This window comes from Acartia tonsa, chromosome 8 (genome assembly GCF_053477335.1).
Source record: "Acartia tonsa isolate MP-2025a chromosome 8, ASM5347733v1, whole genome shotgun sequence".
NCBI classification, from domain to species: Eukaryota; Metazoa; Arthropoda; class Copepoda; order Calanoida; family Acartiidae; genus Acartia; species Acartia tonsa.
Window position 1 is genome coordinate 11,000,859 of NC_137267.1, and position 15,916 is coordinate 11,016,774.

The window sequence follows — 15,916 nt, forward strand, 5'->3', positions numbered from 1 at the left end:
TTTTTGTTTATTTGTAGTAAGCCACACTTTTATCATTGATTTAGCAAATAAGACAACACTTTAATGAAACGATATATTTCCTCTATAATTTAAAAAAAACAATCAGCTAGAAAATATATTTTATTTCAATTCAATGATTGCAATACATTTCATTTTAACTGATTATAAGCCTTGATTTAAGGATTTCTTGTTTCACTGCCTGCATCCCCCAAAATATCTTCCAGATCCAAGTTCTTGTACACCTCAACTCTGAAATATTTTATATATGCTTCCATTAAGATCTTAAGGAACAGAGAGATTTATTCTATTGAAGACTATAAACATTTGAAAAGGAGTTATCGAATGAAATAGCAAAATAGTTTAAGGTAAATCTGTGGTACCCGATATTTTTGTTGATGCACATCCCCAATAATGATTAATACAAAATTATCCCTTCTGTAAATAACAGTTAATGGTTAAGACTTTTGGGACTAGTGTAATAAACAGACCTATGTCCCCTCCCTTCCTGATAAGTTGCCTTGGTTCTTATCAGGTTGGTTAGCCGCGTTGCTAATAAATCAAATTGTCCTTGTTATTTTACCTATACTCTTCTATTTCATTTTTCTTCTCCTTTGCTCCTTCGTAATCTTGTCTAAAAATTATAGCTTTCAATAGCAATGCAATATTATACAGCAATCCGTCCGGTAGATTTATTTACAACTTTTATATTAAAGGGTGTTTTAAAAAAACCAATCGCTTCACTCTTTTCAATATAAACCCTACAGTTTTAGTCAAAAACTAACAAAAAATTACCCAAATCATGACCAAGTAACGACAATGAGAAAGCACTATTGAATTTTGATTTCTACTAACCTCTCCTGAGCACTACAGCTCGAGTCCTAGCCCCTGTGGAGAATTTTTCCTTACATGGAGGTTAAAAATCAACAAATCGTCTTAAGTACTTCAAATCTTGTAGAAAGACCCCATAATGTTTAGATTTTTAGAAGGAGCATGTAAAGACCTTTCTATAGACACTTTAACCAGGTTTCTAACTCAATCCTAGCCAATTTAGCATTAAAAAGACAGACCCATCAAACATTTAGACATTACAGGTCTCTCTATTTCTTGATGTTTGACAGATCTTTCTTTTTTAAGTCAAAATGGCTGGGATTGTGTTAGAAACCTGATTAAGGTGTATAAAGAAAGCTCTTGACCTGCCCATCAAAATTCCTAAACATTATGGGTTCTATCTACAAGATTTTAAGTACTTAAAACTGTTTGTTCTTCTTTTTTTAAAGACAGAGCAGCCATATCTCAACATTTTATGGGTCTGTCTTTTTGATGACAAATTGGCAAGGATTGAGACAGAAATCTGGTAGAAATCTGGTTAAGGCGTCTATAGAAAGGTCTTTATTACCCCATCAAAAACTCAAAACATTATGGGGTCTATCTAAAAAATTCAAAGTACTTTAGACAGTTATTTCTTTTTAAAAAAAAGTCAAAACTGTCTTAATTTGTAATAAAATATGCACTCTTAACGTAGAGAAAAATTTTCCACATGGGCTAGGACTCGAGCTGTAGTGCTTAGGAGAGTTGAGTAAAATCAAAATTCATTAGTGTTTTCTCATTGTCGTTGCTTGGACATGATTCGGGTCATTTTTTGTTACTTTTTGACCAAAACTGTAGGGTTTATAATGAAAAGAGTGCAGCGATTGTTTTTTTTAAACACCCTTTATAAGCAAATTTCATTACACTAAGGAGAAATCACATGAAGGGGTTAATGGTTACAAATGATTGGGCGACTTTAAAGTAGTTTAGCTACAAATAATTCTCTTACTTTTCGACAAGTTTCTGTTTTTGCATCTGCATCGTTCCAAGCTTTCCTCCAGATTCTACCAGAGTTTCTATCATAGAATGATAATTATAGAAAGGGGGCTATGCACGAACGAAAGAAGTGATTCTAAGCATCTTCCAACAATGATTCTAAATAAATTTTTAAATATACTTGGTAAATGTTTTGATATAGTTTTACCAACTAAAAGAAATTAAGTTTCACCATGGTTATCTATGAATAAAACTTTTAAATCTTAAGCATTTTTAGATGAAATATCATCAAATGTTTTGTTGAGTTCAAAGGTTAAAATAAAATAACACGCCAAAACCTAATCAAATGCTGTAAATTACGAAAGAACACTCATAAAACAGTTTACAATATTACAAGTTACCATCCCTTTTTCTAAATTAACATTATTCATTGAAAAAGTTTACTTTTGTGTCACAGCAGTTTGAACTCATCAAAACATTTAATTATATATAGCCAAAAAATGCCTAATATTTCAAAGTTTTTTTTTACATAAAACCAAAGTGAAACTTATTTTTAAAAATTGATATCACGATGTTAAACATAACCCCAGGGACAAGGGAATGTCTGTCTGACAAACAATTCTATTAAATTCATGCCAATTTATCACGAAACCTCACCAAGTATGTAATGTTATGAATGGTGCAACTATTACAAAAAAGGGCTCTTAGTATAATACATAAGGGTATTCATAAGGGTAATTCACTAAACCTCATGAGAATAGTGTACACTATTAAATAATAAAATAGCAGACGGATTCATAAAAACATCTTACTAAACAAGTCAGATGTAGGGAGATTAAAAAAATATTTTTAAATATTTCCTAAAATTAAAATCTTTAAATTTTTTTCTTATCCATAAAATTTGTAACTGTTTAAAGACAAAAAACAAAATATTTTGACAAATTTTTACTTCGACTCATTTTCAAACACCACAATTAACCCCTTAGAGCAAGTTTAGGCATAAGTTTCAAATTGATTCAATAACTAAAAACATCTTACTTTAAAGTTAAAAATAAAATTCATTGTTCATTTCTTATTAAAACAAGGATGACAACATTCATAAAAGCGAAGCTCTGAAATGGAAAGACAAATGGACATTAACAGTGTCAGAACTGAATAAACTGAATATTAATGCATATGTCTTTACAAAATTGTAAGTAAATTTGTTGCAAAACTGATTAAATACATGTTACGGTTTTAGAACATACTGACGTTTTTAGGACTTGATTTTAGAGATGCTTTGCTTATGTATTTTGTTGTAATACGAATCAGAATTCAAAAAATTAGATGACTAGGATAATTTTAACATACAAAAATTTGTTGTAAAAAAAGTAAAAAAATCAGCTTGTTTTAAATGAACATACGGACTTTCTAGTAACGATTATAGAGTTGCTGCTCTTTCTAAATCGTACCTAACTGCTATGGGAATTAGCATGTAAAGCTTGAAATCGATAGGACAATTCTAACCTTTTTAAATTAACAAACAAAGCTAACTGTAACGGATGGACGTACAGATGGACGCACGGACCAACCCTAATCATGGAAAAGCTTTGCTTTTCAAAAATAATAACCATAAATCATACAATACTAAATCTATTTGACGATCAACTTAATTTAAAATAAACATAAAAAAAAACATATATTGGTGCCTTACAACAAAGTTGCCTATGAAGCACTGATTCCCCCCCCCCCCCATATTTAAATTATATCTGCTGGTTTCCTTAATGCTATACCTAAAGCACTCCCGCCCCTTTGATCGTTTACAGTTTGTTTTAAAATTAATGGTAGGGAAAGGAGGATTCTGTGCTCCACTAGGCACTTTGGGAGAAATTACCCATATTTTAAATTCTGTAAACTTCCTTCCAACTTGTTTCGCAATTAGGGGCAAGATGTTGTCGAGAAATACAAAATTAAACCACAACAAAAATTATAAAATGTTTGATTTGGAAAAGCATAGTTATATAGTTCAAAACTTTATTGCTAGGTGTCGCAAAAACTTTTTTTCTTTTTAATTTTTAGATGGGATAAATGTTTAAACAATCTGAAATATGTTTCAAAGTATTACAGCTATCCACTGTTTGGATTTTCAATAAATTATATTCACTATTTAACCTATAATTTACGAGTAGTCTATGATTTAGATAAAATATCTAAATAATGTAAAAAGCTTACTCTCTGTTCATTTATCTCAAAAATGAAGATAGTACTAATCTCTGAAAATCATTTTTGAATGGCTTATAGTAAATTAAGCAAAAACTGACATAATAATGCTTTAGATTCTTGTCAAATATTGCCAAAAGTTGCTTAATCTCATCATCTAGTTTAAACTGGAAATCTATGAAATCAGCTCTAAAGCATTGTTTGCCAGAATAGCCTTCCCTTGTCCCTGCATAACCCTAGTATATTCACTAAAAAAAACTTGAATAACTGCTGGATGGTGCTTAGAATCACTTGCTCTTGTTCGTGCATACTCCAGACTTTATATCATACAATCCTTATAATAAAGTAACAGGATGTTTGTGTGTTTGTGTGTTTGTACCGAAGGATCTCGCTAACCGCTGAACCTATCGGGTTCTCCTTAACAGGGAAGGTTTATAACTATTTTCTTGGGAGGTGGGACACCCTAACCCCCCTAAAAAATGAAAAATCCCCCCAAATTTTTTTTTAACTAAAATTAAAAATGAGGAGGGGGGCACACCCCCCGAAAAAAAAAGTTTTTCGCCCCCCCCAAATTTTTTTAAAAACTTTTTCTTTTAAAATCTAAAATAAGAAATTTAATTTTTAAATTCGACTCTCTCTTCAAGTGCCCCTAGAGGCCTCTAGAGGCGTAGCCGCTAGTAATTAATATGGAAATATAAACAGGTATATTTGTATATTTCCTAACTTAACTCCAGATTTTACCAGAATTTCTATCATAGAATAATAATATATAGAAATATACACAGGTACAATTGTACTTAAGATTTCAATATATTCTACCAGTGTTTCTAGCATAGAAATATAAACAATTATATTTGTCAAATACATAGTTTACTTCTGAGCTAGCTATTTTTTTATATCATAGAATAGTAAATATAAAAATTTTAACAGGTATATTTGTATGGTACCAAGTTTTGATTATAATTGATTAAGGGACAGGAATTTTATTTACCTATGGTATCTTTCAATCTCTTGACATACTCAAATCTTTCCATTGATACAGCTTCGTTTTTTCTTTTCTCAAGTTTCTAAATACTTAACCCTGTTAGTGGTCTACTAATACTAGCGTCTACTAAATTTAGGCGCACTTCAATAGCCTAAAACTACCCTAAGATGTTCTATGAGGCTTCCCTAAAATAGAGAACTCAATCAGAGCTGGATCTTTAAATCATTTCAATGGTGCGCCAAATCGGGGTGAGCCAACTTTCCACCAATGAGAGCACAGCATTTTACGAAATGCCGCGCTGTGATTGGCTGAAATTCGGCGCACCCCGATTTGGAGCACCATTTAAATGATTTAAAGATCCAGCTCAGTTCAGTAAGTAGCAAAATTTAAGGGTCCCACCAAAAAAAATACTACTCGAGGATGTATATTTAGAATCTATGGGCTATCGGTTAGGTATTTGTCAAAATCTTACTCTACAGGCAATAAAAATAATACTTTATATTATGGTTAAGTAGGTTCCCTAGCCTCTAGGTTAATTAAATTGAAGGTATTTAATTTAAGAAAATTATCGTTATGTTTTGAGTTCAGTCTGTCTGTCAAGCTCTACATTATCCGTAAAATATAAAACCTGAATCAGCTGAACTACATCCGAATCAGTATACACCAAGAAGCTCAGTTCATCATATGGGCTCAGTACCTTCATAAATAAAAAAAATAGGAAAAGAAATTGATAGTTTAATACAGAAAAAAAGATGCAGTAAATAAAAAATTATCAAATTAATTGATTATTGAAAAGATTTAATATCTTAAGGCAAACACATGGAAAAATGATAAATCGGATAGACAAAAACCGCAAGAATAAAAAAGATATTTACAGTTATACAGCTATAAAGAAATATTTTTAATAAACTCAAAAAAGAGACGATTTACATGTAAACAGCTGAAAATAGAGTAAATATAATTTTAAATTCTGATAGATTGATAGATATTAGACATACCTCATCCAAATTGAATTCATCAATTTCTGTATTGTTATTGCTCTCAAATGTGCCAAGTATGTTGATAGCAGTGAGGCCAACCTAAATCGTAAATTATACCACAATGTTCCATGCTGTAACTACAATGGATGTAGAATATACGTGGATATTATGACAGGGGAAAAATTGTCGTCAATTTAGCTTGCTATCATTTATTGGTCAGTTCGTATATCCAGTAGGAAAGGAGGCGGTGGGTAAAAGGGAGTAGAAGGGGCGAAGCGTTATTTTAGCTCACTGCTTGTTTCACTTTATCATAGAAAATAAAAATCTGATATAAGATCCAAGTAATAATATATCCAAATAGCATAATAGTTATAAACCTTCCCGGGACCTATGAAAAGCCACCCTGTAAAGGAGAACCCGATCGGTTCAGCGGTTAGCGAGATCCTTCGCTACAAACAAACAGACAGACAAACAAACAGACAGACAGACATCGTTCTACTTTGTATTTTAATAAAGTAACGATGCTACTCAATTCCTTACAATGTCTATTTGCTAGACAATATCGCAAATTAGGATTTTGGCTTTACTTTCTGCTTTTTATAAAGTAACAGGATCTGTATTTTTTGTTTTTTTCGACCATGAAATAGTATTATGAGATAGGTATTTGTAATTATCCTTGGAGATTCTCCTACTCTAAAAGCATTTATTTTGTTGGGCCAAACTACGGCCAAATAACCTATATAGAAGTGAGATTATATACAACCTGATTATACTGATTCTTCTTGTTTTGAAAGTTCTTATGTAGAACCAGCTTGATAAAGGAAACAGGCAAAGATTTTCCACCGTTTTCAACCTAAAAGTAAACCATTATCAAGAAAATAATAGCATAAAATAATATAATATCCTACTAAATAAAGTAACTAGCGACTATGCCCTTTTAGGCCTCTAGGGGCACTTGAAGGAGGGGTGTTTGATTTTGACAACCTAATTTTTGTATTTTAGATTTGAAAAGGAGGGGTGGGTTAGTCCACCACCCCACTTTTTTATTTTTAGTTTTAAAAAGAAATAAAAAACTTTTGGGGCGGGTTATTTTTTTTTTTGTGGGTTGGGGATGTCCCGCCCCCCAAAAAATAGCCTAAAAGCATCACAGGACCAGTAGGTATATTCCCTGAAGAGTAGAGTCCAATCGGTTTAGTGGTTACTGAGATCTTAAGATTAAACAGAAAAAACAGACATCGTTCTACTTTGTATTGTAGATACGGTTTTTTGTTTAAAGCTTAAAATTTTGAAAACTACTGAAATGATTAAGTTTTTTTATGGAAGCTTCACATAGGTCCCTGGATGGTTTGGGATGGTTATAGAACATTTTTCTCTCCTTTTTAAAGGCAGAGTCCATAGATTAGCTAATTATCTTTGTAACTTTTTTTTTGGCTGAAGCTTAAGATTTTGATGACTACTAAACTGATTGAGTTCTCCAATTTAGGGAAGCTTCACATAGTCATCAGAGTGGCTTTAGGGTAATTTATTTTGTTTTATTATTTAGGTCTTGGTATTGTTTTAGGCTATTTTCTTAAATATTGGAATACAGAGCCGTCCCTAGATCTTAGTACATCATACTAGTGTATGTGTAATGTATATCTTACCTCAACGCTCATAAGCTGTCTCGCCTTGAAATCAAAATCCCTGCTTGATTCATTTGATAATGTTCCAAGCTAAAATTATAACTGGTTTTCTCGTATTCATTCGAAACCGGTGGATAGGAACCGGTTCTCATCCATACGAAAAAACTATGTCTAGCATCGTATTATATCCAGCTTTCTACGAATATAAAAATGTACAATCATAAGATTATAACCAACTAGTTTTAATCTTATAATTGTACATTCTATATCCGCGGAAAGCTGTTTATGATACTATGCGAGAAATAACTATTAACAATTTATAATTTGGTTTCCTTTAACACTTGTAAGTCGATAAAGAGATAAAAAAGTAAAAGGATTTAGAGAAAATCATCTATTATCTTATAATAATGTAATTTAATAATATTTTTTTTTCTTAAGCTAAAGATTTCGGAAACTACTAGCTAGAATTGATTGTGAAGCTTTATAAATGTCTTTAGAATTGGTTGTCGAGGTTTAAATTAGAATATTCACGAAACCTTCTAATTTATTTACTCGTATGAATTCGATATAAATAATTATAAAAAAAATATACATTTTTCTTTTCGGGTATTGTAGGTTTCGTCTCTTAAGGGGCGTTTCTTAGTATTTTCACAGTAGCTTTGCTAATAAATTTTAGCCCCTGCGGGAGGCTCTAACCATGCGGGGCAAATTGTCCAACCCTGCAGGGCAATCATTTACAAATCCTAGCCTAACCTGAAATAACCTAGCAAAAGCTACTGTGAAAATACGACGAAACACCCCTTAAAAGGCGATGTCGCGAAACCGAAAATTAATATGCTAAAATTTTTATATAAACTCTTAGATACAAAAATATCCCCTTGTTACATAGGTTTTATAAACCTACCTTCATGAAAAGAGCATTCTTTTTGTCTCTAGTAGTTTTCTTGGGCACCTCTCCGAGATGGATCTCTAGCTCAGTGGCTACGGCCCACGCGTTTCCAAGTATCTAGATAGATAGATAGATAGATAGATAGATAGATAGATAGATAGATAGATAGATAGATAGATAGATAGATAGATAGATAGATAGATAGATAGATAGATAGATAGATAGATAGATAGATAGATAGATAGATAGATAGATAGATAGATAGATAGATAGATAGATAGATAGATAGATAGATAGATAGATAGATAGATAGATAGATAGATAGATAGATAGATAGATAGATAGATAGATAGATAGATAGATAGATAGATAGATAGATAAATAGATAGATAGATAGATAGATAGATAGATAGATAGATAGATAGATAGATAGATATATATATAGATAGATACATAGATACATAGATACATAGATAGATAGATAGATAGATAGATAGATAGATAGATAGATAGATAGATAGATAGATAGATAGATAGATAGATAGATAGATAAATAAATACTCCTATATATTTATGTTCGTTTGTCACACTTTCTGTTTTAATTAATAAGCTCACAAGTTCACCTTTCTGGATGATGTCAACCTTTGGGCCAAAAAAATGGAATTTTACTTTACATAATATGAAAATTTAACAAAAGAAAATTCTATATGTCGATTTTAGAAAAAAATAAAATAGAAATAATTATAAAGCCTTCAAAATTGTTTTTTTTTTCATTGTTTGTTAAAAAGAAAAGTATTACATAATTAATTATATGGCGTAGCAACCAGGAATCTATAGGGATAAGACAATGGCTAATAAATCATTGTATATACCTTATGATAGCACACAAAATTACCCCTTTTGTAGATTCGAAAAAGCCACATTTTTTTTGATTTTGTTGCATTTCATGTTTGGTGTTTTACACCTTCCACTCGCTTTTGATAAAAAAAAACTGCAGGCTCTAGATTACTACAAAATTTTCAATACTTTTTGACATTTATTGTTATATTTTTGTTTTTCTTAACGTGATATTTTACATCAAAATAAGTTACAAAAGATGATTCTATTAAGAACAATAACAAAAGATTTTCCTCTTATACCACATGTTATATAATCTAAAGCTAATCTACATAATAATTGTGATCTGATGAATTTGTGTATGCATAAATCAGTCAGCAAAAAATATTTCTTATTTATCATAGAAGTTAAAAGTAGGGGTCCTATTCAAATAAAACCCAGGCCTCTAAAGGGATAAGACAATGGCCGATAAATCTATGTACTGTACATCCCCAATGATAATACACAAAATTACCCCTTCAATCAAAATTCCCTAAAGTACACAAAGTTGTTAATCTAACGAATAAGAAAACGTTATAATAAAACTTTGGGGACTCTTGTTATAAACAGCCCATTGTCCCTTATCTCTCTTATAAAACCATATGACACATCTCTATAAGTATCCAAAGCAGGTCTTCCCTTACTGCCTCATAATTAATCTTTTACTGACCTGCATTTGTTGTACAATTGCTGGGCTGGGTAGCTGGAGTATCAGTTGTTGTGGGTAGATAGAATACTTGCTAGATAGCCAGCCTTTGCTCTAAAACAAGGATGATCATATTAATATCTGGGCTAGGTAGCTGAAATATCAGATGTTGTGGGTAGATAGAATACTTGCTAGATAGCCAGCCTTTACTCTGAAACAAGAATATTCATATTAATATCTGGGATAGGTAGCTGGAGTATCAGATGTTGTGGGTATATAGAATACTTGCTGGATAGCCAGCCTTTACTCTGAAACAAGGATGATCATATTAATATCCGGGCTAGGTAGCTGAAGTATCAGATGTTGTGGGTATATAGAATACTTGCTAGATAGCCAGCCTTTACTCTGAAACAAGGATGATCATATTAATAGCTGGGCCGGGTAGCTGGAGTATCAAATAATATTGATAATATATTGAATTATTAATTAAGAGAGAAAGAAAGAACTTTCTAAAAGTTCTCTTTTCTGTAAGGGTGCTTTCCTTAAAATTGCTTATTGAGCACTAAAAGCCACCCCCCTTATTTTTTTAAATATATTGAAAATAAGGGAGGGAGCTAGTTATTTTTTCTATGTCTTAACCCTTGGGGGGGGGGGCCTTACCCTGCAGGCTTATATATGCTCTAACCCTGCATGGCTAACCAGTAACTAATATAACATAACCTAAACTTACTAATTATAACAAACAAAAAACGGAAAATTACCCCGTCAACACTATGTTCAATGTTTAATTGTTACCTGAGGCCCAATATCAAGAAGATTAGCTGCTTTGTAACCTTCATCCTCGCTAGAACAATCTACAACCTAGCAAATATATTATCCTATAGTATAAAGAAGTAGGTTTTTTTTTGTCTAGAGCTTAAAATCTCAATAACTACCGAACTGATTGAGTTCTTCGTTTTTGGGAAGCTTCATATAGGTTAGTGGATGGGTTCAGGCTATTTTTTTGCCTCTCTCTACCATTTGAATACATAACCCCTAGATTCTAGGAGGCAGCTGCTAGTAGTTCCAAACGAGGCATTTTTAGTAAGGCGTTCATTTGCTACGATATCTATTTCGTGCCTTATTTTTTAATGTACTGACAGACTGATTTTAGCTGGTTTTAGAGTATCTGAACTACTAAAAAGCATGGAATAAACCTTCATGATATAAATTTGATTAAATATACATCTTCAATTATCAATATCATTAAAAAATCTTGAAACCTGAAAGTTCAGCCTTACAGTCATTATTGACTTCTTCACAAAAACATTTATGAAATAAAACTAAATTAATTTTACATTTATTTTAGTATCGAATAATTAATTATAAGATTTTTTCGTTTTTTCCTTTTGTTAGCTTTAAAACTTTTATGCCATTATTTCTTATTTGTTTTAATTGTTTGTTTAAGAATCTTCATAGATTGAGCTTTTTTTATTAAAAAGTATAAAAGTTAGTTATTAAAGAAAGCTAGCTTCAACATTGTTTAAAGTATGAAAAAATTAGTTTGTTTTGACCCATGAGACACACACCCACACACCTACTTACATTGCTTGGTTTCTATGATCACCAAATTGAAAGTGCCTCGTTTTGGTGGATCAAGTCCAGTAAATACGGGAGGACGTATTTTTTTAAGAGAAGCTACTTTATAATGATTATTGTCCTTTTATCTGTCTTTTAGTAAAATTAGATAACATATATATACCTAATTTACGCGAATTTACCTTGACTGCACGTTATATTAATATTTAGGACTTGGACATTCCAGATTATTTATTGATTAGTGTAGTTTGACTGCGGCCATCAGTTTGTATATTATAAGCAACAAAATACTATCCAAATGATCTTTAGATTTGTCCCTCACTCCGATTTTTTTTCCATTTTTGTGTCTTACTTTCTGTCTTCATTGTCTTCAGTTTTGGGTATTTTAATTTACAGGAAGGAAAGGAAAAGTGATGTTTTAATCAACCCGAACCCTTTTCTTCCCAAAGATTTATTCTTCGTTACCAATTACCCAACATAAACTCTGTGAAACTAATTAGTTGGAATGTATAATACTAATGTCGTCGCTATAATAAATCTACGTCGATGATATGACAGCAAGTTTATGTAAAAAAATATAATTGAAATTAACATTAAAATATCATGCATATTGAATACATTTTAATCAAGATTGCCCTATCACTTTCGTATACTTTTTATTTAGTAAAGGTTTGTGGGGTTTTGTGTGTGTGAGTGTGTGTGTGTGTATGTGGGTGTGTGGATATAAGTGTTTGTGTGGTATACGGCAGCTCTGGACCATGCAGAAACCAGGACATTATAGTGATGCTACGCACCTAGCTAAATCCTGTTATTCTACAATTATAAGGCCACCTGAAAATATGTCAGATAACGGTACTGGTTTCATCTCTCAGTTGTCCTGCAAATGGAGGGAGGGGGTGTTACCCCTCCCTCTCCCATCTTAAGCACCGGAACCTTCCCCTTCCACCACCAAGTTATCAGCACCACCTCAACCCTGAGGATAAAGGATCTAAACCTGCCCTCACCTGATAGAGTCACCCCCACACAGACTGTTGTTGTCACAAGTAATCATCAAACCTTCCCTCTTTAGTACCCAGACCTACCACTCAACCCCTCTATGCTTATCTACCTATTGTGCTGCCCCATGGGCTATCCTGCCTGCCCCAGACAGGGATAGCCATCTACCTAACCATTGCAATTATCTATGTTTTACTGTATGATTTATCCTTAACTATCTTTATTCCTAATCCATATGTATTTATATTATGGTTAACTGTATTCTTAATCCCCCCCACCCTTTCCAGGGATGGGGAATCATGATTGCCCAAACTGACTATTGTATATGTATTATAATGCTTTTATGTTATGATCATTTATTCCTATCCATGTAGTTATTGTTTGTTGTATATAGCTTCAGTATCCTTCAACCCTTCAATAAAGTGACAACTGAAATAGATGTTGATTCTTGTCTAGTGAATGCTAGAGAAGCATAGCTTCTCTATAGTAAGGTGTCCACGTCTGTTCACACTGCCGTAGTCTTTATCCGAACTCTGGTGTCTGCCATTTACCCTAGGCGGATACCACAACTTTGGTGACAGCTGTGTGAGATTACGGCGAACCACAAGTGTAGAGCAGACGCGTATCTGAGGCTAAGGTACTCCCAGCAGTGAATCTGGCAAAACTGACGCAAGCAACCTGAATTACCCACCCTGGACAGCAAAGTTTAACTCTGCATCCGGCAGTTGTGGAAGCGAGACAGCGAAATTTGATGAATAACCGCGAGCAGCGCTGATATCTAACGGAGAATTGAGCGCCAAAAGGGCTGAAACAGGCCTGCGGACCGGCTGAAACAAGCCAAATAAGTGTAAACGGCTGGAAATAGGCCAATTTTACTGCAAGAGATAGCAGGATCCGAACCAGTGGCGCTAGCAGGACGGGACATTCCCTGCCGCCAATAGGCTGAAACAAGCCACATAGCTGCAAGCGGCGCTAGCAGGACGGGACATTCCCTGCCGCCGATAGGCTGAAACACGCCACATAGCTGCAAGCTGCGAGCCAACATACGAGTGTAGTTCACCAGAACAGAGAAAAACTACGTCAACTCCAAGTATCCTGAGAAGCTACAACGCAGCCACCCATCTAGAAAAACAGATATTATGTTACATTGCAGGGATTACCACCCTGATGTGATGGCCAAACAATAGATTTATGAGCAAAGCTTGGCAAACAAATTGTTGTGTTGTGATAAATCTAAGAATAGACCAGGCTTGGATTATTGTGATAACAGCTAAAAATAGAACAGAGTTGGTAAACAAATCTGTTATGCAATTGTGATAAGGACAAAAATAGAATCTAGATGTAATATAATCAAGACCCTGATATACAATCAAAACATCTCAAGCCCACAGCACAATAACAATACACCCCTTATTCCAAGGGAAGGGGAGAAGCCCCTCTCCATTGAAGGCAAATACAATCAGGGTGATATAATAGATAAACCTAGGATTAAGAAGAAAAGGCAATATTACACCAGCCCACAGTTACCCCCCTCCCTCACAGGGGGAACGGACGGAGTTACCCCCGTCCCCTTACGCGCTTCCCCCTTCCTACCCACACTAGACTAAGTCCGTCTGTAGTGTGGGGCTAGCGATCGGACACACAGAGCGCCATTCACGGGTAGCGCAACAGAGTGCGGAAAATATCATAAATCCAACGGACGAAGCTGACCAATGAGAGAGCGAGTTGAGGGGTGAGAGCGCGTTTTCCCCGTGTGCGCGGATTTGACGGTGCGGACGCGCGTTGCAAGGACAGGAGATTTCACGCACACACACACACACACACACCCACACAGGAGAGGGGCCATTCTATAGCATACATCAGAGATATTTTTTTAGGAGAAAAACTTGCAAGCTCCTCCCTCCCTGTCTACAGTGTGATAAGGAAAACTAAACCAGTTCCTTGAACCCGCTCAGACCCTCAACATCTCCCAGCTCTGCCAACCCTACTTCAAAGCTGAGTGGTTAGTGAAACAAATATATGTATATATAAATACCCAAGTGATAAATAATGTTGTTTTTTTGTATCATGGGTACAATCAAGTGAATACTAACCTCACCAAACAACACTGGAAACTGATATGGTAACTGAACGAAAGTACGCCCACCCTGTGGACATAGCCTGACTTGCTGCCCCACACTGGGCAGTGGTGGTGTGTACCTGGACCATCGACCCTCATAGTTGTGAACTATATACAGAGGAAGCGTGATTTTTTTGGAGCAAGGGGGAAAAGCTAGCTAGCTCTGGGGATATTCCTATACACGTATATATATATATATATGGGCGTGTAGCCATGTATATATATAGATAGCCTACCTATCCATATATCTACTAGTGGATACGCTCCTAGAGACATCTGTGGATGCCTAACATATTCCCTGTTACCTTTAAAGGGCGAATATAGCTAAGATCCGCTGGTTACCACAGAAATCAAGAGTTATACTGGAAAGGAGAACAACCCAGGCTCAACAGTTAAACAAGACGCTGGCACCAACAGACCAACACCCTGCTACTTATCATGGGGGCGCGCCAGCCACAGAAACTCTTGAGCCAGGAGGACCGAGCCTACGGCTACGTGGACTACCACCCTAATTACACAGCTATAGTATTTATACTAGGGGTGAGCCGGCTCGAACCTCCTTGCGGCGCGGCTACTCTACTCTGCTTCTATATCTACAAGATACTACTTCTGTTATTACTTTGGCCTACTGTGTTGAGTACAGTGAACATCAAACACATGCCAGGTCACAGACCCCTGGTCCCTGAGATGCCCTTGTCTGGAAGGGTGACTGAATGTCCGCTGCACAGCTCCTGTTCAGTTGGTGCTCCACGCACGAGAAATAGCAATACTGGACTGGGGATTGCTGAACCTGTAGGTGTCCTCCTGGGGGTGTTGAACGATGCAACTGAGCCTAATGAGAAGGTGACAAGCTTCAGAGACTTAGTGGCCAGCCCCAAGATGGACACTACCACCAGAACTGAGACTCCAACGGGGCCCAGCCCTAGGGCCAGTACCACCTGTTTCTGGGGTGGAAAGGTCCTCCCCGGCGCTGGCCTCACCAAGCTGGAGGATGGGGAGCTGTCCCAGGGGAATAGGCTCTTCACCCAGATGCCCGACGCGTACCTGGGGGTGGGGGAGCCGCCACCCAAGCCACCCTGGGAGCCCCCAGGCATGGAACGACTGGGGACCGGCCTAAGGATGGGGACTGGTGACCTGCTGCAGTGGAAGACTTTACCCAGCACGGAGGGAGCAGGGTTGACCAGCAGCAGTGAGGCTGTTCCCCCACACTCCAAGACCAGATG

General features: G+C 35.2%; 2 protein-coding genes across 35 annotated transcripts in view; one reads left to right on the forward strand and one right to left on the reverse strand.

Moving 5' to 3' along the window:
• Not3 (CCR4-associated factor Not3) overlaps positions 1-15,916 on the forward strand; it is a 158,738-nt gene that overhangs the window by 7,414 nt on the left and 135,408 nt on the right. The gene's annotated exons all lie outside the window — the stretch shown is intronic.
• LOC145325991 (centrosomal protein of 104 kDa) lies at positions 103-11,510 on the reverse strand. Its single transcript, XM_080169050.1, has 12 exons — positions 11,263-11,510; positions 10,796-10,861; positions 10,025-10,114; positions 8,494-8,595; positions 7,611-7,679; positions 6,731-6,820; positions 5,986-6,066; positions 5,616-5,684; positions 4,994-5,069; positions 1,817-1,883; positions 581-631; positions 103-249 (listed from the first exon to the last, which is right to left on the reverse strand). Exons 1-12 carry the CDS (start codon positions 11,284-11,286, stop codon positions 177-179), a joined length of 858 nt encoding a protein of 285 aa, XP_080025176.1. The 5' UTR covers positions 11,287-11,510; the 3' UTR covers positions 103-176.